Source organism: Mirounga angustirostris, unplaced genomic scaffold (genome assembly GCF_029215605.1).
Source record: "Mirounga angustirostris isolate CCGP_5_RB_7025 unplaced genomic scaffold, mMirAng1.0.hap1 SCAF_1, whole genome shotgun sequence".
NCBI lineage: Eukaryota > Metazoa > Chordata > Mammalia > Carnivora > Phocidae > Mirounga > Mirounga angustirostris.
Window position 1 is genome coordinate 214530647 of NW_026991709.1, and position 20608 is coordinate 214551254.

Consider the following 20608-nt stretch of genomic DNA (forward strand, 5'->3'; position numbering starts at 1 on the left):
GGCCCCGCCCCCTCAACGGACAACTCTGGCCCCGCCCACGAGCCGCCCCTCCCAGGGGAAGCTTCAGCCCCGCCCTCAGGCCGCGCCCCACGCATGCGCCCACGGCACGCGCTAGCTCCTCCTTCCGGGCTGGCCCGGGCTGGAGGACCGGCCCGGGCTGGAGGACCGGCCCCGCGTTGCCGGCACTGCGCAAGCTCCGCCCCAGGCCTGGAGCCGCCGGCACCAGCCAATGGTGTCCCGGCCCGTTTCCGGTTGCCAGGCAACAGAGCGCGCGGCTGCGGGGAGCGCCCCCCCGTTCTAGACCTCGCCCCCCCGCCCCGGCTGCGCTTCCGGGGAGGCCCAGGCCGGTAGCGGAAGTCCATCTGTCTGGGCGGGGTGGCGGGGGCGGGCGGTGCGCTCTGTTGCTCCACGGCTGCGGAGGGGAGCGGGCGGTGGGCGCCGGACGCCGGACAGCCGCGAGCGCCGCCCGGCCAGTTGGGCGTGAGACCGCAGGTGGGTCCTCCGAGGGGCGACCGCGGGCGGCGGGGAGGCCGGGTCGCTCGGGAGGGGCGACCGCGGGCGGCGGGGAGGCCGGGTCCCTCGGGAGGGGCGAACGCGGGCGGCGGGGAGGCCGGGTCGCTCCGGAGGGGCGACCGCGGGCGGCGGGGAGGCCGGGTCGCTCGGGAGGGGCGAACGCGGGCGGCGGGGAGGCCGGGTCGCTCGGGAGGGGCGAACGCGGGCGGCGGGGAGGCCGGGTCCCTCGGGAGGGGCGACCGCGGGCGGCGGGGAGGCCCGGTCGCTCAGGAGGGGCGACCGCGGGCGGCGGGGAGGCCGGGTCGCTCGGGAGGGGCGAACGCGGGCGGCGGGGAGGCCGGGTCGCTCGGGAGGGGCGAACGCGGGCGGCGGGGAGGCCGGGTCCCTCGGGAGGGGGCGAACGCGGGCGGCGGGGAGGCCGGGTCGCTCCGGAGGGGCGACCGCGGGCGGCGGGGAGGCCGGGTCGCTCGGGAGGGGCGAACGCGGGCGGCGGGGAGGCCGGGTCCCTCGGGAGGGGCGAACGCGGGCGGCGGGGAGGCCGGGTCGCTCCGGAGGGGCGACCGCGGGCGGCGGGGAGGCCGGGTCCCTCGGGAGGGGCGAACGCGGGCGGCGGGGAGGCCGGGTCTCTCTGGAAGGGCGAACGCGGGCGGCGGGGAGGCCGGGTCGCTCGGGAGGGGCGAACGCGGGCGGCGGGGAGGCCGGGTCGCTCGGGAGGGGCGAACGCGGGCGGCGGGGAGGCCGGATCCCTCTGGAAGGGCGAACGCGGGCGGCGGGGAGGCCGGGTCCCTCTGGAAGGGCGAACGCGGGCGGCGGGGAGCCCCGGTCGCTCAGGAGGGGTGAACGCGGGCGGCGGGGAGGCCGGGCCCCTCGGGAGGGGCGACCGCGGGCGGCGGGGAGGGCGGTTCCCTCTGAGGGGCTACCGCGGGTGGCGGAGAGGCCGGATCTCTCCCAAGGGGCAGATGCGCTTTCTGGTTTTGGACTTGGTTCTGTGACACATGGCCCCATCCAACCGCTTCCTTCTTCCCGCCTCCACCACACATAAAGTTTGGGGCTCTTAGCCCATTTTACGGGCTCAGCCTGGAGTGATAGCAAAGGTCGCACCCCTGGCCAACACCAGGGCAGTGCACTGCAGCCTCCCCCGAGGTCCCCAGTTGACTGCTAAGGACTAATTGTGTCCCCGCGTGTTTGTGGCCACCTGTCGGGGTCCGTTCTCAGAACGCACTGAACCAGTCCACTGGTTACGGGTGAGAACAGAGCAAGTGGATGTCCTGCTTGCCCCTCCACTCCCCCCTGCAGGCACCCACCTCCTGCAGCACCCTGCTCGGGCCGTCTCCCGCCGTGGCGTTCCCTCTCGCTCACCCCAGCAGAGCTGAGTTGGCGGGTGCCACAGCCGAAGGCCACGTGTGGCGAGAGCCCTTTAAAACGGGCCTTGTCCAAATTGGGATGTGCTGCGGGCCCCACATACACACCAAGTCCCAGACACAGAGCGTGTCTCTTTTTAAAAAAAAAAAAAAAAAAAAAGGCAAAATGTCCATAACGTTTTCTATATCCGCTAGGTGTTGAAATGATATTTTGGCGTTCCTGGGTAAAATATGATACAGTATTAGTAGTGACCTCACCTGTTTCTTTGCACTTCTTCGCTTTTTAGCAAAGCTACTGGAAAGTTTGAAATCTCGCCCATGGCGCATGTTATATTCCTAGTGTTTTCTGTGACGTTCTTTCCACAAATGTCAGTCCAGTTCCTGATTTCACAGGATTCATTGTTTTCTGTGGCTTTAGTTAATTCTCAAATGGGGTAAGCTACTCAAGGATTTAACCAAATGCTTGGTGTATTGTAATTGAATTAGGGTTGGTTATAATTTTGTTTAAATTGAGGTTCAGAGCAAAACAGAGTGGAAGGTGGAGTTCCCCCAGACCCCCTCTCTCTGTAAATGCACAGCCTCCCCCATGACCAGCATCCCCGCCAGAGCCCGATGTTTGTGACAGCTGACAGACCAACACTGGGACATTATGAACGACAGGCCGCAGGGGACACCAGGGCTCACTGTGGGTTTGGACGAATGTCACGGGCAGCAATCCACCATCACAGCGTGGCACAGAGCAGTTCCTGGCCCTGCCGACCCTCCATGCTCCGCCCAGTCACCCTCCCCCACCCTGGCCACCGCAGATCCTCGTTCCGCCTCCGCGGTTCTGCGGTTTCCAGAACGTCCTAGACCCGGAACCACACGGTGTGCGGCCTTCTCAGCCCGGCTGCTCTCACCCAGGGACGTGCCGCTGAGGCTCCTCCGTGTCTCTGCCTGGCTCGGTAGTTTTTATTTGAACCTCCCTCCAGGGAGAGCACGTCCTTTTCATCTTTACATCTCTCAAAAGCTGATGAGCACAGTGTTTGGTACCAGGCGCCCCAAGTAACCTGGCGAGTTGAATTCTAGGTACACCTCCCTTCTCTCTCTCTCTCTCTCTCTCTCTCTTTCAGCAGAAGCAAAAGTGGTTATTTTACTTCCTCAGGGAGTTCTCAGAAATGCTAGTCCAGTTCCTGAACTTTTTTTTCTAAACAATTTTAGTCCGTTTGTTTCGTATGTACAGACGCTCCCAAGCCAAGACAGCTCAGTGAAAAGTCAGCTATTAATCATATTTCCGGTGCTCCAGTGCTTCGTAAAATGGAGCTTTAACAAAAATTCCCCAAGCAGCTGGCTCAGAGCTTGGGCTTTTACTCGGGGAAGTTTTAGATGTGCCCCAGCTGGAGAGCCCTGTTCCTGATTTCCTAGAATTTTGAGGTTCAGATTGCTTAAGCAAAAAAGGCAAATCCAGCTTCAGAAACCAGATTCTGGGAAGGAGACAGGCGCTTCTGCATCTCCTGAGTCCAAAATAAGACATCTGTGACGGGTCACTCTGTGCAGGGGCGTCCCGGGCACTGTGGGAGATGAGCAGCCTCCCCGGCCCCGTGTGCTCGATGCCAGGAGCACCCCAGGGGTCCCCAGACGTGGCCCAGCTTCTCTGGGGGCAGAGTGGCCCCAGGGAGACCTCCAGCGGAGCTGGGCACTGGGCACAGCACCCTGGAGAGAGTGCAGTCCGTGAGTGGACGGGCCTGGCCTGCTGTGGATGCGCAATGTCCCCTTCAGACAAGGGTCTTTGCAGAGTCAAGTGCAGGTCCTGAGCATCCTGATGCTAAAAGGAAGCTTGGACAGCCGGTGGGGGAGTCCGTGTTTGGACGGCAGTGAGGGGCTCTGCTTCTCATGCCCTGCCCTTCCTGATGTGCAGGCCTCTGCTCGGTGAAACGGGCGGGGGGCCTGGCGAAGAGGCGCAGCTCCCAAGCTGACGCCGGCATCCCTGCCAGCTCGCTGGCTGTCCCCTAGGTGACGTGGTTTTGTCAAACAGTATTTCAGTATTTGTCCCCGTGGTGGAGGAGGCACAGGGGGAGGCGTAGAGTCTGTGTGGGCCTGCGTGCACCCAGCACTGCCTCCGCCCTGGTGCGGCACAGGTGGGAGGCACAGGACACCTGGGCTCGCATCCAGGCCCCCCTCCTATTTGCTGTACGCTCTGACTCTGACGTCCTTCCCGCCTCTCCCGGCTTCTGGGGGTCCCAGGTAATCCTAGGCGCCCCTCAGCTTGTAGACCTGTCACCCCCTCTCTGCCGCTGTGGTCGCATGGCCCACTTCTCCGTGTGTCCGCGTCCAGATTTCCCTGTTCTTATAAGGATGCTTGTCATCGGCTGGGACCACCCTATCCAGTGTGACCTCATCTTTATATCCACAAAGACCCTATTTCCAAAGAGGGTCCCATTCACAGGTGCCGGTGGTATGTTTTGGGGGACACGATTCAACCCATAACAGGCGGATGGGGAGTGACTGCTGATGGGCACAGGGTTTTTTTTGAGGTGATGAGAATGTTCTAGAATTGTGGTGATGTTTGCCCTACTCTGATTTGACTAAAAGCCATTGAATTGTATACTTTAAAATTGTATACTGTTTACAGTATGTGAATTATATCATAATTGATTATAAAATAAAAGGGTTGTCATGAGGGCTGAAGTATGCAGAACCCCTTGATAGCACCTGGCCTGGTGTGGTCTCAGCAAACCACTTCCTGCCTTCCTACAAAACAGATTGGGGAACTTCACCCCAGCAGCAAAGACATGAGGGCCAAGTGCCAACAGAACGCCGCACCCCGTGGTGGGGGGCTGGAGCCACCTTCCTGTGAGTCCTGCAGGACGGCAGGTGGCTTCCCGCCCAGGGAGCAGTGCTGATATTTAAAAATCAACGTTTAGATGGTGGAAGACACTCTGGGGTGCGGCCTTCTTGGGCAGGACTGATCCTTGGGCTTCGAGCATCTTCTAGCCAAACACTCGGCTGCCCGGCCGGGAGCCAGGGTCTGCATGCTGGTCTAGAACACACGGGGCCGACCTGTGTGGTTGGGGCCTGTCCCGTCTAGGCCCCCCGCTCCAGCGCAGTGTCCCCGGAGCGGGGGCGCGGCCGCGGCTGAGGCAGGATGTGGAGGCACCGGAAGGAAGTGGCAGGGGCCGCGCTGCACCTCCCCGGGAGGGTCATGCAAGGCAGCTGCTTGGAGGAACTGTGTTTTGTTTGGTTTTTAGAAAAAGAGAGGGGGAAGAGGCTGTGTGTTGGGGCTGGGGAGTTTTGTCATCTTACCTTCATCAGTCTAGAAGTTTCTAAGTACCGCCCACCTTCATCTGAGGGAAGAACCTGGGCCACCAGCGGAGCCCTTAGCGTTGAACCCCCAGAAGCCCGTCCCACCTTCCCCTGCGCCATCCTCGGATGTGTCTGGGGAGAGCCAGGAACCAGGGCTGGGGGCTGGCGATGGGGGGTTGCCTCCTTCGGCGCTTCTCAAGGCAAAGGCACGCTGAGGTGGCTGGCCACCCCTCGGCCATGGGGCGCGTGTGTCCCCATAGAAAGCCCTTTGCTTGTGAGGGGAATTCTAACCATCAGGGGAGTTTTGCAGAAAATCCTCGCACATTCTGGGAGGAGACAGAGAGCGAGCATGAGGCCTGTGAGCCCTCCCCCCATCTTCCAGAACTGGCCTGATGCGCATCTGGTCCCTGCCACGGAGGCACGCGGACCCTGTCGTGCCCCTGAGGCCCCCTCCCACCCCACACGGCCCGCTTCTGTGCGGGTCGCAGGTCCCCAGGTGACGTGGTGGCAGGCCAAGCTCCCAGAGCCACCCCGAGAGGCCCCAACAGCGGGGCAGTGGCGGGTGCCTTTCCCCTGTCCCGGGATTGCTGCCTGGGTGCAGCTTAGCTGCGGGGTATGTGAGGAGCCCGGGGATCAGGCGGCGCTCGGCAGGAGCCGCGGTGGCCCCAGCCCGGCCGGACGAAGGACGCAACCCCCACCTCGTCTTCTCAAGCAGAGGGGTGTTTGCAGGTTGAAATGAGACCGTGAATGAGGAAGTTCGCGAGCCCTGCTGTCAGGTGGCGGGGGCACAAGTGACTTGCTCTTCCCGTCAGCCCGCAGGGGATTGCTGCCCCTTGACCTGCACCCAGGGTGGCCTGAGAGTGGCCAAGTTCGCAGATTAACCACCGGGGCAGGTAGGCAGGCTGCTTGGGCATGATCGGTCACAGGTGGGCCCGGGGTCCCCACCGGCCTGTCCAGCGCACCCGCCCACGGTGCGGAGGGGCCCTGGGCTGCAGGGGGGCGAGTGTGGCTGTGCCCTGTGCTCCGAGGTGCCACCTTCCCACCGTCCAGGCCCTGAGTGCCTGGGCCCGTGCCCGGGCCTGGGACCTGGAAAGCACCCCCACCCGTGTGTGCAGGGGTGCAGTAGGGGAATGGCCCCGGCCCGGGGGGTAGCTGGCCCTGACTTTGGGGCGAGACCGATGGACGCCTGGCTCATGGACAGCTGCTTTGCCATGGTGGCGTGTGTCCTGGCAGAAAGGGTGGTGGCTCCACCCACACAGCCCCGGGTTCGAGCTCCAGGCCCTCCCTGTCCGGTGTCTGAGCTAATCCTTAACCGGGTAGCGCCGAGTCACTGTCTTTAATGCAGGGTCTTTGACTCTGCCCCCACGGGACACTGGGCGGTGTCCTCACGACTGGGGGTGCTGCTCACCCCCCACAGCGCCCGGGACACCCCAATGTTAGCAGGGCCCAGGGGGCAGACCCGGTCCGGGCCCGTGTTCCCTTCTGCTCGGTGTGGCTGCCGCGTCCTCGGAGCGTGGCCAGGAAGTGCCCGGCCGGGAGCGGGCGCGGCAGGAAGTGACGGGAGCGGCCGTGGGGAAACAGGTGAAAGCACCTGTGTTCACGGCCCCGCGTCCCTCTTGCTTCAGAGCGGGCCTTGCCTGGAGTCACTCACGTGGACTCACACCCCGCATGGCCTTCCATGTCTGGTTCCCTCCCTGAGCGTCCCGCCCCCATCAACGGTCACTCCCCACCTTCTCCCCCGCCCCCACCCCCGAGCCCCCTTCCCATCCGCGGATGAGCCTGTTCCAGACGTGTCACCCACGTGGACTCACACCCCGCGTGGCCTTCCGTGTCTGGTTCCCTCCCTGAGCGTCCCGCCCCCATCAACGGTCACTCCCCACCTTCTCCCCCGCCCCCAACCCCGAGCCCCCTTCCCATCCGCGGATGAGCCCGTTCCAGACGTGTCACCCACGTGGACTCACACCCCGTGTGGCCTTCCATGTCCGGGTCCCTCCCTGAGCGTCCCCGCCCCCATCAACGGTCACTCCCCACCTTCTCCCCAGCCCCCAGCCCCCATGAGCCCCCTTCCCATCCGCGGATGAGCCCGTTCAGACGTGTCACCCACGTGGACTCACACTCCACGTGGCCTTCTGTGTCTGGCTCCCTCCCTGAGCGTCGTGGGCTCGGGGTCTGTCCCCGGGGCCGCACGTGTGGGCGCCTGGCTCCTGCTCGCGGCCGCGGGACGCTCCGGTGCGTGGGGGACACAGCTGGTTCACATGTCACCTGCTATGGACGTTTGGGTTGTTTCCACCCTGGGGTGATGATCACGAATCGTGCTGCTGCGAAGTGTGTAAGTTTCTGTGTGGACGTTTGTTGTCACTTGTCTTGGGGGTGCACCCGAGAGGCGGCCCCGTCTAACTGCTGGGCTGTTTCCCCAGCGGCTGCCCCGTCTTAGGCTCTGCCCGGCCACACACAAGGGGTCCGATTGCTGCGTGTCCTCATGGGCCCTGGTGATTGTCCTTCGTGCTGACAGCCGTTCTCGTGGAGAGTGGTGGTTCCCTCCCCTTCTCGCTGGGGTCTCTCCCGTCCCTCTGGCCCCATTGTCCTTGGCTAGCTCTTCCGTCCCTGATGCTCACCTCCGGTGTTCTGCATGGTTTATGCTGCCTCGAGCGGACCTCCCAGCACGCTTGCTGCACAGCTGGGCCCAGAAGGTGGTCGGGCTTCGCCGGTCAGCGCAGAGAAGGGGAGGCCTCGGGCCCACGTGTACCCAGGGCCTGGCCGGTGTCGCTCACAGCTGCTCTAGCCGGTGCTCGTTAGGATGCCCTGCGTAGCCTGGGACTGTTGGCTCCTCGGGGTTTCCAGGGCTGCTGTAACGAGTGACCACAAATTTCATGGCCTAAAGCAAAACGGATCTGTCATCTCACGGGTCTGGAGGTCACAGTCAAAATAGCACAGGAAGGACTGGTCCCCCTGGGGCTCCGGGAGACCCGGCTCCGGCCTTTTCTTGGCCTGCGGCCCCCCCTCCATCCTCACTGCCAGCAGTGCGGGGTCCGCCCATCTCTGGGACTCCCACCCTCTGCCTCCCCTTCGTGAGGACATGAAGCGAGAGAGCGAGCCCCCCGGAAACCCAGGGTCACCCCCACCTCGGGGCCGTGTGAGGGGACACGTCCCAGGTCCCGGGGCCACAATGGGGAGGTCTCTGGGGCCTTTATTCTTCCCACCATGTCCTCTCCCCTGACCAGGGCACATCGGGCCGTCTTGAGCCCTGTGAGCAGGGGTCCCGGGGACACACCGAGGCCGAGGCCGACACTGGCCAGGTTGGGCAGCCATGGCGGGGCGGGGGGGTCGCTCCATCTCTGCTGCCACCTCCCATCCGGCCCCACACCCCTCGGTGATCCCAGGAGGACCAGCTCTCGAGGCCCTGCCCGAGTGTTGCGGTCCCTCAGCCCCAAGCGCCCCGTGGGTCTGCACAGCCGCGGGGACAGTCGTCCGGCCCCAGCACCGGTTTAAGCCATTGGCACATTTCGTGTGGCGGCTGGAACGCCATCGCCGGCGTGGGGGGCCGGCCTGGCCTTTGGCCGCAGGGTGTCGGCCAAGTAGGCGAAGGAGCACAGACACACGGCCGCTGCTTCCCGCGTGGAGGGGCACCGGCTCTCGGGAGCCGCGCCTGCGGCAGTCGGGACGAAGCTCTGACCGCACGCTTGCTGGCAGCCGGGCGCCCCTGTTGTCAGCCTGACAGCTTCGTCCGGGGACCCCGCGTAGGCTCGCTCGGCTCCGCCGTTGGCCGAGGTGCTGACATCGAACCCGGCACTCTCTGCGGAGGCCGCCCTGGGTCCGGGGGGTGAGGGGCGTCCCACAGAAGCGGGGGGCGGGGGGCGGGGGCCCCCAGAAGCCGGGAGAGGCAGCAGCCCCCAGGAGTCCCGTTCCAGGTGTGGAACCTGCAGAACTTTCTGTCGTCAGGCTGCCAGGAGCCCTAGGTCTGGTGGGTTGCTGCAGCAGCGTGCTGGGGCTGGAGGGGCGGGCCACCTGACAACCAGCAGTCCCGAATCGGAGGGATGAACCCCACAGTTTAAGCAGAGAGAAACCAGGCAGGCATTTGCTGTAACGTAGACGGTGACTTGGGCGCAGGGCGTGCGATGGGGAGTGGGGCCACCGGCGGGTCCTTCCATTCCCCGTTGTCTGCAGACTTCCCCTTCAGTGCCGTGTGCCTGGTGAACTGCCAAGACCCCCACCCCGCCGGCCCCTCGGCGCCCGGCCTCCCCTGTCCCAGCCGCCGCTGTCCCAGCCCGGCCCACGCTCCCGGGAGCCGTGGTCCCGTGTTGGACAGGCTGGACCCAGACGGGCTCATCCAGGCTTCTGAGACGGGCAATGCGGTGGAGGGTGTCCCCCCAGAATTCATGTCCGCCCATTGGGAATGGGGCCTTTGCACACATCCTCGGGCAGCAAGACGAGGGCGTCCTGGGTTAGGGTGGGCCCCGATGCAACAAGGAGATTTAGGTGCAATGCGGGAACACAGAAATGACCCTTTCTCGGCTCTGGAGGCCAGTGCCCCAGCCGGGGTGTGGGCAGGGCTGGCTCCTTCAGAGGCCGTGGGGACGGCGCTCCTGCCTCCGCCCTCATGCAGCCTTCTCCCGCGTGTCTGTGTCTCCTCTTACCAGGACAGTTGTCGTCACACTAGGGGCACCTGGATGATCCAGAAGGAGCACAGCCCAAGATCCTTAATCACGTCTACAAAGAACCTTCCTCCAAATGAGGTCCCGTTTGTAGGTCCCAGGGACGTGGGCCTCTCTTCTCGGAGGCCACCACGAACCCGCTGCGGGCCCCCTTAGCCTCTGTGTGGATTTCCACACTCTGTCCCGCTGTACGAGAAAGCCCCCGGGCACGGGGGAGATGCCTCCAGCTCTGGCTTGTCGGGAGCTGTCTCCGTGTCTTCTGCTCTGAGGCAGTTGGGACCCGCCATGGACCATTTTGTCCACGGAGGAACGGGTGCTGTCTTGGTGAAACTGAAAACCGCGAGTGCTGGGAGCCTCGCAGTCCGGCCCCCTGGTGCTTCCAGAGCGGGGTCTCCAGAAACAGCTGACAGGTCCTCCCCTTTCTGTGTTGCAGGTCTCAGCGAATCTCCGTCGCCTCGGCTGCCACCTGACGCAAACATCCTGCCCGGGCCCCTCTGCAGAGGCGTCGCCAGGGAGCGCGCTGACCGGGCAGGGGGCCGAGATGTCCAACCCCTTCCTGAAGCAAGTTTTCAACAAGGACAAGACCTTCCGCCCCAAGCGCAAGTTCGAGCCGGGCACCCAGCGGTTCGAGCTGCACAAGAAGGCCCAGGCGTCGCTGAACGCGGGGCTGGACCTGAAGCTGGCCGTACAGCTGCCCCCTGGCGAGGAGCTCAGTGACTGGGTGGCCGTGCACGTGGTGGACTTCTTCAACCGCGTCAACCTCATCTACGGCACCATTGGTGACGGCTGCACGGAGCAGTCCTGCCCGGTCATGTCGGGCGGCCCCAAGTACGAGTATCGCTGGCAGGACGAGCACCAGTTCCGCAAGCCCACAGCGCTGTCGGCCCCCCGCTACATGGACCTGCTCATGGACTGGATCGAGGTGCAGATCAACAACGAGGAGCTCTTCCCCACCCACGTCGGTGAGTCAGGGGGCCGGGCGGGGCCGTGGGGGGCGCCAGGCCATTTAAAGTGTATTGTTTAGTGGCATTTAGGAATACGTTCGCAGAGTTCCAGAACATTCCACCACCGCGAAAGCAACCTGGTCCCCATCAGCGGTCATCCCCACCCCCCGCCCCAGTCCCGGCTCCCACCCTCTCCTCTCTGTCTGTGTGGACGGGACTCCTCTGGGGACCTCCTGGGAGTGGGGTCCTGCGGGATGTGTCCTTCGGGGTCTGGCTCCTCTCGCTGAGCCCAGTGTCCCCGGGGTCTGTTCACTTTGGTTGTTAGTACATTCACTGAGTTGTGCAACTCACTACTATCTAATTCCAGAACATTCCATCACCTGCAGGGAATCCCTTTCCCCAGAGTAGTCCCTCCCCATACCCCCCATCCCCCGGCCCCCACGAGCCCCCTTCCCGTCCGTGGATGAGCCTGTTCCGGACGTGTCACCCACGTGGACTCACACCCTGTGTGGCCTTCTGTGTCTCGTTCCCTCCCTGAGCGTCGTGGGCTTGGGGTCCGTCCCCGGGGCTGCACGTGTGGGCCCCTCACTCCTGTTCCTGGCCAAGGGACGTGCCTGCGTGTGGGGGACACATTCTGCTTTAAGTTAAGGACCCTGAGATGGGAGATGCCCCTGGATCATCCTGCTGAGCCCTGAATGTCATCACAAGGTCCTCATAAGAGGGAGGCAGGGGGAGATTGCACACGCGAGAGGAGAAGGTGGTTTGACAGCAGGGAAAGGAGGAAGGGACCATGAGCTTAGGAATGCCGGCAGCTTCCAGAGGAAGCAAGGAGACGGATTCTCCCCGGAGCCTCCAGAGGAACGGTCCTGCCGGCACCTCGACCCCGGCCCAGTGACATGGACTCAGAACTGTGAGAGATGCATGAGTTGTTTAAGCCGCTGAGCTGGTGGTGGTCTGTGACGGTGGCACTGGGAGACTCCCCGCAGACGTGGCTTTCACTGTCACCGTCAGCGTTGACGTGGCGTCCTGGAACACCAGTCAGGCAAACAGGTTTCCGGCCCAGCTCTGCACCCGCTCCAGCTTCTCCCCTGGGGCGCCCCCTCGCCACCTGCACCGGGAAAGGGCTGACACTGGCAGAGGGCTTTCAGGGGCCATCTGGGGAGAAGCCACCCCAGACTCATCCTTTCCCAAACTTGGGATTCCCAGTGGTCCCTCCATCAGGTTGCTGGGTCTGTGGGGCAGCCCTGGAGTCCACGTCGTCTGACTCCCCGCCTCGTTAGAATCCCCGCAAGTCCCACCAGCTCCTCAGGAGTCAGCACCCCAGAACGTGAGACGCCGCGCCTGCCCCTCGCCCATGGAAGGTGAATCCCTAGTTTACCAAACTGGATGCTGGTGAGAGGCAGAGAAAAGGAATTGGGCAGGGGCCACACGGCTGTCCAGCGGGACTCTGAGGCCAGGCCGCTGTTCTTCGGGCTCTCAGCACCCCTGGCCTCTCCTACGTGCTCACATCGGGGGGCCGGCCTGGCCTGGGCCGTACCTGCCGGCCCTGTTCCAGGACCCCAGCCAGGTGGCCAGACGACGTGCTTCCCACAGGCAGCCGTGTCTCTCTGCTTCCTGTCTTGGTGCTTCTGAGAATCGTGGCTGGGCACGCCTCAGGGTCAGATGTGTGGCTTGGCAGAGGGGACGGGTCACGTTACATGCCGGCCCGCGTGTTGGTTCTGCTCACACCTGTACACCCACTTAGGCCTCAAGCCACCGGCCTGTGCTCTTAATGTTAGACCGGTGGCGGGTACACCTGTCCTCACGGGGACCAGATGGTGAATCTCTCCGGCTTCACAGGCCAGTCTGTGTCTTGACCACTCGGATCTGCACCGTAGGCCAAAAGACCCCAGAAGCCGTTTGTAAACAAACAGGTGGCTCTGTGCCCCCATTAAACTTCATTTATAAAAGCCAGCGGCGGGCCAGGCGCGCCCTGTGTATCATCGCAAGCCCGTGCAGCGGCCGTTTCTGAGCCCGTCCCAGCCAGGCTCCCCCTTCACCCAGGCTTGCCCTTGGTGGCTGCCCGGCTGGGAGGGGGACACAGAGGGGGCAGCGGCAGCGTCGGACCCGGGCCCCGTGTAGGCCTGGAGCTGACCCAGGCATTCCACCCCGCCTTTCTCTGCTTCCCGTGGGCTTGACCCTCTTTCTGAGCTTGCACTGTTTTATCCACCAGTCGTGGACCCGAGTGCATAGGGATTCCCACCCCCCGAGGGGACCTCCCACCACGTGGCCTTCAGGGGTCTGCAAGGACAGTAGCTGCTCCTCAGGTTCCCACAAATTTGGGTTCATGGACGACCGTTGGGGTTCATCTCTGCAGAGTCGAGTGACAGGGAAAACTCAGAGGTCTCAGTGATGCCGAGCAAACCTTCCACGGGGTTAGCGGCCCAGGAACTGGGCCCTGGTTACCATTCAGAGATGCTTAGCACCGACTGAATACAAGTGCCACTGTTCTGGGCCGAGAGGCCACCCAGGCCCAGACACCGAGGAGGGGTCTGGCCGGACCCGTCCCGCACAGCTCACGGAGAGCCTTTTCTTTCCCGCTTGCCCTCGGCTCCACACCCGGCAGGCCTGCCCCGGTTGGAGAGCAGCCGTGCGGGCTCTGCGATGTCGGGGGCTGGCCCGTCTCGGCAGCGTTACCTGGCCCGTGCGCCCCGATGCTCACTGCCGTCCAGGTGCCGCAAGCGAGCGCCCGGTGCACCATAGCCTCCCGCAGCATCTCCGTGTGCACCCCCCGGGCTGTTAGCCCGCGGCCCCTCGCACGTTCTTCCCAGGCCCCGGCAGCCACCTGCTGGTGCTCGCTGCGCCTGGCTGTGCCGTGGGACAGACACGTGCTCGGGGCGGCAGGGGGTGCCTAACACACAGACTGCGCCGGGGGGGGGCCGGCACGGGGACCCCCCATAGGGGCATTTCACCACAGTCAGGAAAAACGGAGCATTAAACCCACAGTAGGAGTTACAACGTGTGCACGTTCGCAATTAAGTTGTGTCATCGCTCGAACGTAGGTGACGTTATAAAGACGCGCTCGAGGTGGGGAGAAATACACCAAGTGAAAGATGTCTGACGGCAAAAATACGTTTTTACGGGTTGCCCCATTTTATTAGGAGAAATAAGCCTAACCAGAAATACACGCCCAGGGCCCAGAACCTGCGGTGGGGCTCGCAGATCCCCGGCCCGCGGACGCGGAGGGAAGGGGAGGGAGGGGGCGCTGCCCGCTCTGACGCGGGCCCGGGTCCCATGGGGAGGCGTGTGGCCGGCGTGTCCCCTGCGGTCCTGGCTCTGCGGCGGGAGGGCGTCCCTGGTCCGCGAGGGCCGCAGGCCAGGGCCCAGGATGGGGGTGCTTGCCAGCCTGCCTGAGCCCCTCGCTCTGTGTGCAGGCACGCCGTTCCCCAAGAACTTCCTGCAGGTGGTGAAGAAGATCCTGTCACGGCTGTTCCGCGTGTTCGTGCACGTCTACATCCACCACTTCGACCGCATCGCGCAGATGGGCTCCGAGGCTCACGTCAACACCTGCTACAAGCACTTCTACTACTTCGTCAAGGAGTTCGGCCTCATCGACACCAAGGAGCTGGAGCCGCTGGTGAGCGGGGCGGCGGGGGGCGGGGGGCGTTGGGTCCGGGCAGCCCGGAGCGGACAGAGTGAGCCGAGGTAGGTTCCTCGGATTTGGGCCCAAGTTTGTGACACGGCGACCCTGGGCGTGGCCGCAGATGGAGGGGGTGCTGCTCAGATTCCTGGCACGTGGGACCCACCCGCTGGGGTGGTTTTGGGTTCCTTTTGCTCCCTGCTCCGGCTGGCGGGCCCGGTGGGGATGTGGCTGCCCACGTGAACACCCCGGCCCCTGCGAGAGGCAGAGGTCCTGAATCCTGGGGGGCTCCCCGGGGAGGTTCCTGCGGCTGCCCCCCTTGCCCTGTGGGAGACACTGGGGGGGTCTCCAGTGCCGTAAACAGCAGCGGCCAGGGGGCTGGCCCGGGGCATCCCCGTCTCCCCTGCCCGCGTCCTCACTGCCTGGCCGGAGAGCAGGCAATGATTTATTTCTAATTGAGGTAAACTCCACATAAGTTAAAATCATCCGTTGTGAACTGAATGATTCAGTGGCATTTAATACATTCACAAGGTGCTAAAACCATCACCATGCCTTCTAGTTCCAGAACATTCCATCGCCCCAGATGAAGCCCCATCCCCACTGGCAGGCACGCCCCAGCCCCCGTCCCAGCCCACGGCACCCTCGAACCCACCCTCTGGCTGTGGATTTGCAGCTGGAGCCGTGTTGACCCCAGCCCAGAGATGGGGCGACTCAGGCAACGAGATGGCTCCCTGGGGCCCCTCCCCCACCACTCTCCCAAACTGCTGTGGGCTCTTAGCGGGACCTGTGAGGTCAGAGGCGGCAGGTGGCTGCTCTCCAAGTACCCACCAGCTGCCGCCACCACTGGTGACAAGGGTGGAGAACACCCCCCCCAGGAGGTCCCGGTGAGGCCAGTGCTCGGAGCCCCCCAGGGCCATTCCAGGGGGCGGGGATCTCCCCAGGCGCGGAAATGCTAGAATGTTCCAGGGCCAGTGGGCCCTGAGCTTGCGGGTTGGCTGCTAGGGGACTGAGATCATCACTCTGGGGGTCCCCACGGCTTCCTTTGCATGACCCCAGGACTCCCATGTGGGCTTTTTTTCTTCTTCTTGTTTTTTGTGGATTTCTCCACTGATTCAGGTCTTTGAACTCTATTCTTGCCCAGTTTTCAACAGTTGTTGAATTACTCTCCACACAACCTTTCCCAGTTTCTCTGGGTCCTTGCAGGCTCTGCCTGTCAGTGGACTTTCCCAGAGTTGAAGTTACTGCAGGCATGCCTAATGGGGAGGAGGTTACTCCGAGCCGGTGGAATGTTCTGGAACTGGATAGACGAAGGGTACACGCCATTGTGGCTGTGAATGCTGATGAATTGTTCGCCTTACGATGGGTACTCTTATGTGACGGTCATCTCCATCCATGTATTACTTACAAAATACTACAAATTGGAACCTGCAGTTTTGTGATCTGCTTGCTTTTCTCTTTTTGTTTTAACTTAGTGCCTTGATCTCCTTGTCATTTCTTCCACATCAATGCTTAGAGTTCTTTCTTTTTTTTTTAAGATTTTATTTATTTGAGGGGCGCCTGGATGGCTCAGTCGTTCAGCGTCTGCCTTCGGCTCAGGTCATGATCCCAGGGTCTTGGGATCGAGCCCTGCATCGGGCTCCCTGCTCTGCGGGAAGCCTGCTTCTCCCTCTCCCACTCCCCCTGCTTGTGTTCCCTCTCTCGCTGTGTCTCTCTCTGTCAAATAAATAAATAAAATCTTTTAAAAAAAAAAAGATTTTATTTATTTGAGAGAGAGAGAGCGCACGTGCGCACCAGAGCAGGAGAGGGCCAGAGGGAGAAGCAGACTCCCCGCTGAGCAGGGAGCCCGATGCGGGGCTCCATCCCGGGGCCCTGGGGTCATGAACTGAGCTGAAGGCAGACGCTTAACCGACGGAGCCCCCCAGACGCCCAGTGCTTCGAGTTCTTTCTGGCGCCAGGCAGAGGATAAAGCGCTTAAGCTCGTGACTTCCCCAGGCCGTGTGTAGACGAAGTGGGTGCTGATCTGCCCGGCTGCCCTGTGCACCGAGGCTTCCGGGCTCTGTCTTGTAGAACGTGGCGGGATGCCTTCATGTCCGGCTTTTTTGCATTTGTCGTTCATCTGTCGGGACAGACTCTCAAGGCTGCCATCACCGGGTCTAAAGGGTGTATCATAGTATTCATCTTTACTTCCAGGCTGCTTTCCGGAAGTTTCCTTGCAGTGTCCAGTCGACTGTAGAAGGCACGAATCAGTACACTGTGGCCCCGGGCTGACTGCCTGGTTTTGTGAATAAAGTTTTATTGGCATGCAGGCAGTTAGTCGTTTCTGCGTTGCTGGGGCCACGCTCCCTCGACAGGCCGGGACACTGCCTCTCTGGCCCTTCCCAGGAGGCGTGCCACCCCGGGCCCACAGCACACTGTTACCGTCGCATTGTTTGTAAGGTTTGGCGTTAAATGAGGCCTGCGGGCCCCTGGAGACCGGATCCCCTGCTTTTCCATTTGTGTGTGGTTTCCGTCCCCCTTGTGTCGATACCTGACATCTTGCTTGTTCTTAACAGAAAGAAATGACCGCACGGATGTGCCACTGAGAGCCCCTCGGGCCCGCAGTCACCGAGGCCGTGCCCAGGGGACACCCACGCTCAAGGGCCACGGCTCCAGAACACGGACCCGTGCTTTATAGAAAGCCCAGCCAGCGGGCGAGCTTGGTGCTGTGGAGGCTGCACTGAACGCCGGGGTGGAGTCCTCTCCGATCCCAGTGGGCAGCCGCCGTGGGTCTGCATGCGGCCATCCTGAACCCGTCTCCTTGAGAGGCGGCGAACTTGAACTCCGTGGTTCTGCGTGTTGAGCACCTGGGCCCATGCACTTTGTGAACCACTAGCATTTGCTCTGTGGTTCGGCCCAGACCAGCCGCCGCGTGCAGCCAGCGCCCGGGGGCCCCGTGTCCGCTTCACGACTCGCACGACGGGGACCCCACGCCCGCTCCCCAGCTTTCCCGGGCCCCTTCGTGGATCGTGAGAGATTGGAGTTTTCTCCGTGTGAGCCCTCCTCCCCTTTAGAAAACTGTCGCCTCTCCCTTATGAATATCACAGGATGACTCTCCCGTGGAACCCCCCTCCCGGGCTGGAACCTTTTGAGTTTTGCCAAATGATTAGCTGGAGTTAGCCTTTCTGCAGATGCCTGCCCAACTTTACGTGGAAGCCCTGTGTTTGCGTGGCCCTGTGTGGCTATGAGACCCAAATCCCAGCACTGTCTCCCGTGGACCTTGGGAGGGTGGCCAGGGCCCTGTCTGGGCCACGCTGAAGTGACCCCCGGAGCCCCATTCTGCCTGTGCCTGCACCCCGCCCGCGCGCAGCGTCCTCGGTGGCCTTCTCCGTGGCACCCTTCCAGTGTGGACCGCACCGACTCGGAGTACCTCTGGGTGTTGGGTGCTCGCAGGAGTGAGGAGCACCATCACCCACGCCAATAAGTGCAATTAACACGACCTTGGCCTCGGTCCTTCTGGAAACCCCCAGGGTCCAGCTCGAGGAGGCCCCTTCCGATCGAATGTAGCTCCCTTTAAGTGCAAAACCTCAGCCAAGCACCGTGACCACTGTGTCCCCCAGGGCTGTGGGCTGTCCCCACAGCGCAGCCAGGTCAGGGAAGGTGGCAGGGACTCCTCTCCACCCTCCCTGCCCACAGCTCTTCCCGCACGAGCATCAGAATACACTGTGCCATCTTTGTACCCGCATCTGCCGCTTGTCATTTCCACTTCCCTGGCCTCAGGGTCTGGTGTTGGGCCATGTCCCTGCCCTTGTCCCCGGGGTGCCCTTGTCCCCAGCAGCTGAGGGCTCGTGGCTCGCCAAAGTGCCCCCAAATGGCTAAACAGATGCACAGAATCGGTGAGGTTAGGATTCCATGGGCTACAGCCTGGGTGGGGAGGTCAGAACTGAGAAACTGAGGCAGGCGCACGCTCCCTCTCCCATTTCTGTTCTGTCTGAGCGTTTTTCCCGGCCCTTAAACACGATTTTAACTCTTGCCTTTCTGCTGTGTGAGAGAGGGAGCCAGAAAACGACCCTTGTGCGGAGTAGATTAGGAGAGCGAAACCAGAGAGGGGTTTCCTGCCAACTAGCTCTGGCTGGGGGCACCTGATTCGTGCACCCTGAGAGCCCTTTCTTCTGTGTGGGAAGTGGGATTGGATTGCGTCCTCCCAGGGGTCCAGGCTGGGGTCTCTGGCAAAATGGGAGCAGGTGGGGCCAGGGCCTGGGGCCAGGGCTGGCTGCTTGCCCCTAGAGGGCGCACCGTCTCCACGCGAGGGGAGCCGCCTCTCAGCAATTACGTTATTTGGAAAGACCTCAAGAAGCCATTGTTTCCTTACCCGCTGATTTTGCAAATGCACCACAACAGTTTCCAGAACCCGCTAAGAATTTGGGAGCTGTTATTATTTGTAATGTCCCCCAAGGATGTCCCCATCCTGCCCCCCCCCCGAACCTGGGACGTGTCCTCTCACGCGGCAGAAGGGACCTTGTCACGGCCCCCGAGGTGGGGGTGACCCTGGGTTCCTGGGGGGCCCGGCGTCTTCATGAGACCCTCACAAGAGGGAGGCAGAGGGTGGGAGTCCCAAAGATGGGCAGACCCCGCGCTGCTCGCGGTGAGGATGGAGGGGGCGCCGCAGGCCAGGAAGAGGCCGGAGCGGGGGGCCCTGGGGGGACCAGCCCTGCCCACTCTGGGGTTTTAGGACTTCTGAGCCCAGAACTGAGAATCAGTCCATGTGGTGTTAAGCCCTAAGTTGGCGGTGACCTGTCGCAGCGGCCGTGGGAGGCTCAGACCCCTGTTAGAAGGAAACGTTTTGCCCACAGAAGGCCTGGCACCCCTTACCCTGGGCTACTGGGAATGCCGGAGTCAGAGGCCAGCCCCCAAGGGACTCCTCCCTCCATGCCCAGAGTCACTCATCCTCCCAGGGCGGGTCACCCCAGAACTTGTCCAGCCGGGAGAGGTGATGGACAGGCGCCGGACTGGGAGGGGGTGGGAGAGGGCGGCAGCCGTGTTGCTGGGACCCGGCCAGCACACGAGGGACTGTCCTTCCAGTGGACATGACACAGCAGGCAGCCTCCGTGTCTGGGAAAGCGCTCTTATGCAGCTCGGCAGCTGCTTGCTGAGCCCTCTGAGATCGGGAGCCCCCGCTACTGGAAATTTCCTCCCGGGGGCGGCATTATCCCTAGACCCACGCTGGCCAGCGTAGCAGCCACGAGCCCCCGAGGACAGTGAGAACCGCTCAGCTTCTCAGTCACAAGAGCCCTGCTCAGCTGCGTCCCCAGACGCTCCTGGTCGGAAGCAAAGTCAAGGCGGGGACGGTTCAAATCCTCCCCGGTTCATAACAACCGACGGCTAAGTCTGGGAACATGGTACTGGTCCCCGTCTTGACCACGGAGGGGAGAGGCAGCGTGGGGCCACACGTGGGGGCGGGCCGGGCTGATGCAGGGCAGGGCCCTGCAGGAGGCCGGGCCCAGCATGGGACACATCGCTCCTGGCTGTTGGCAGCACTTACTGGTGACAGTTCTCTAGTCAAATCTTTACAAATACCGCTGGTTATGGATGTAGGTAGAATGCCAGGGTTGGTGCCCATGTCAGAGGGCATCATGTGGTGGGACATTTCGAGGCACTGAGCCGTACCCTGCAGAAAGGGGGCACCAATTTACGCTCCCAGCAACACGTCTCATGGATTCCATTCCCTCACATCCCCCCTCCCAACGCTGGATGGTAGGCCGTGTGTCATTTACCAGTTTGATAGGAAAACATCCTCAATGCACTTGACCATTTATATTGCCAGTTTATAGCCTTTGTCCATTTTTCCATTGGGAAGAGGTCTTTTCTTATTGGTTTATAAAAACTCTTTACATATTGGACTTACAGACCTTTTAAAATACTCGTTTATTCAAGCTCTTCTATTATAATTTGTCATATGTTACACCAATGTCTCCTGGTTTCTTGTTTATCTTTAACATTATTTATGATCATTTCAACATACTTTTTTTTTTTTTTTTGGAGCTTTCACATTTTTGGTCATTCTTTTCCTTGATGTTTTCTACCCTTGGTGACAAGCTTACAAACTTGGGCTGGGGAAACCTTTATGCAAATATTCACCACTGTTTTCTTCCGCTTCTTATATAGTTTTCTTCTTTTTTTTAAATATTTTTTTAAAAGGGCGCCTGGATGGCTCAGTTGGTTAAGCAACTGCCTTCGGCTCAGGTCATGATTCCAGAGTCC

The 20608-nt window shown here is 62.1% G+C and overlaps 1 protein-coding gene across 2 annotated transcripts; it reads left to right on the top strand.

The window, feature by feature from the left end:
- Window positions 1-143: 143 nt before the first annotated feature.
- MOB3A (MOB kinase activator 3A) lies at window positions 144-20309 on the top strand. 2 transcript variants are annotated; one of them, XM_045863424.3, is made up of 4 exons: window positions 144-492; window positions 10242-10770; window positions 14166-14368; window positions 16562-16872. In XM_045863424.3, exons 2-4 carry the CDS (start codon window positions 10350-10352, stop codon window positions 16637-16639), a joined length of 702 nt encoding a protein of 233 aa, XP_045719380.1. In that variant the 5' UTR covers window positions 144-492; window positions 10242-10349; the 3' UTR covers window positions 16640-16872. The 2 variants fall into 2 exon arrangements, with proteins under 2 accessions (XP_045719380.1, XP_045719382.1); XM_045863426.3 differs by lacking the exon at window positions 16562-16872 and adding an exon at window positions 16924-20309 and having other exon boundaries at window positions 154-492.
- The last annotated feature ends 299 nt before the right edge of the window (window positions 20310-20608 follow it).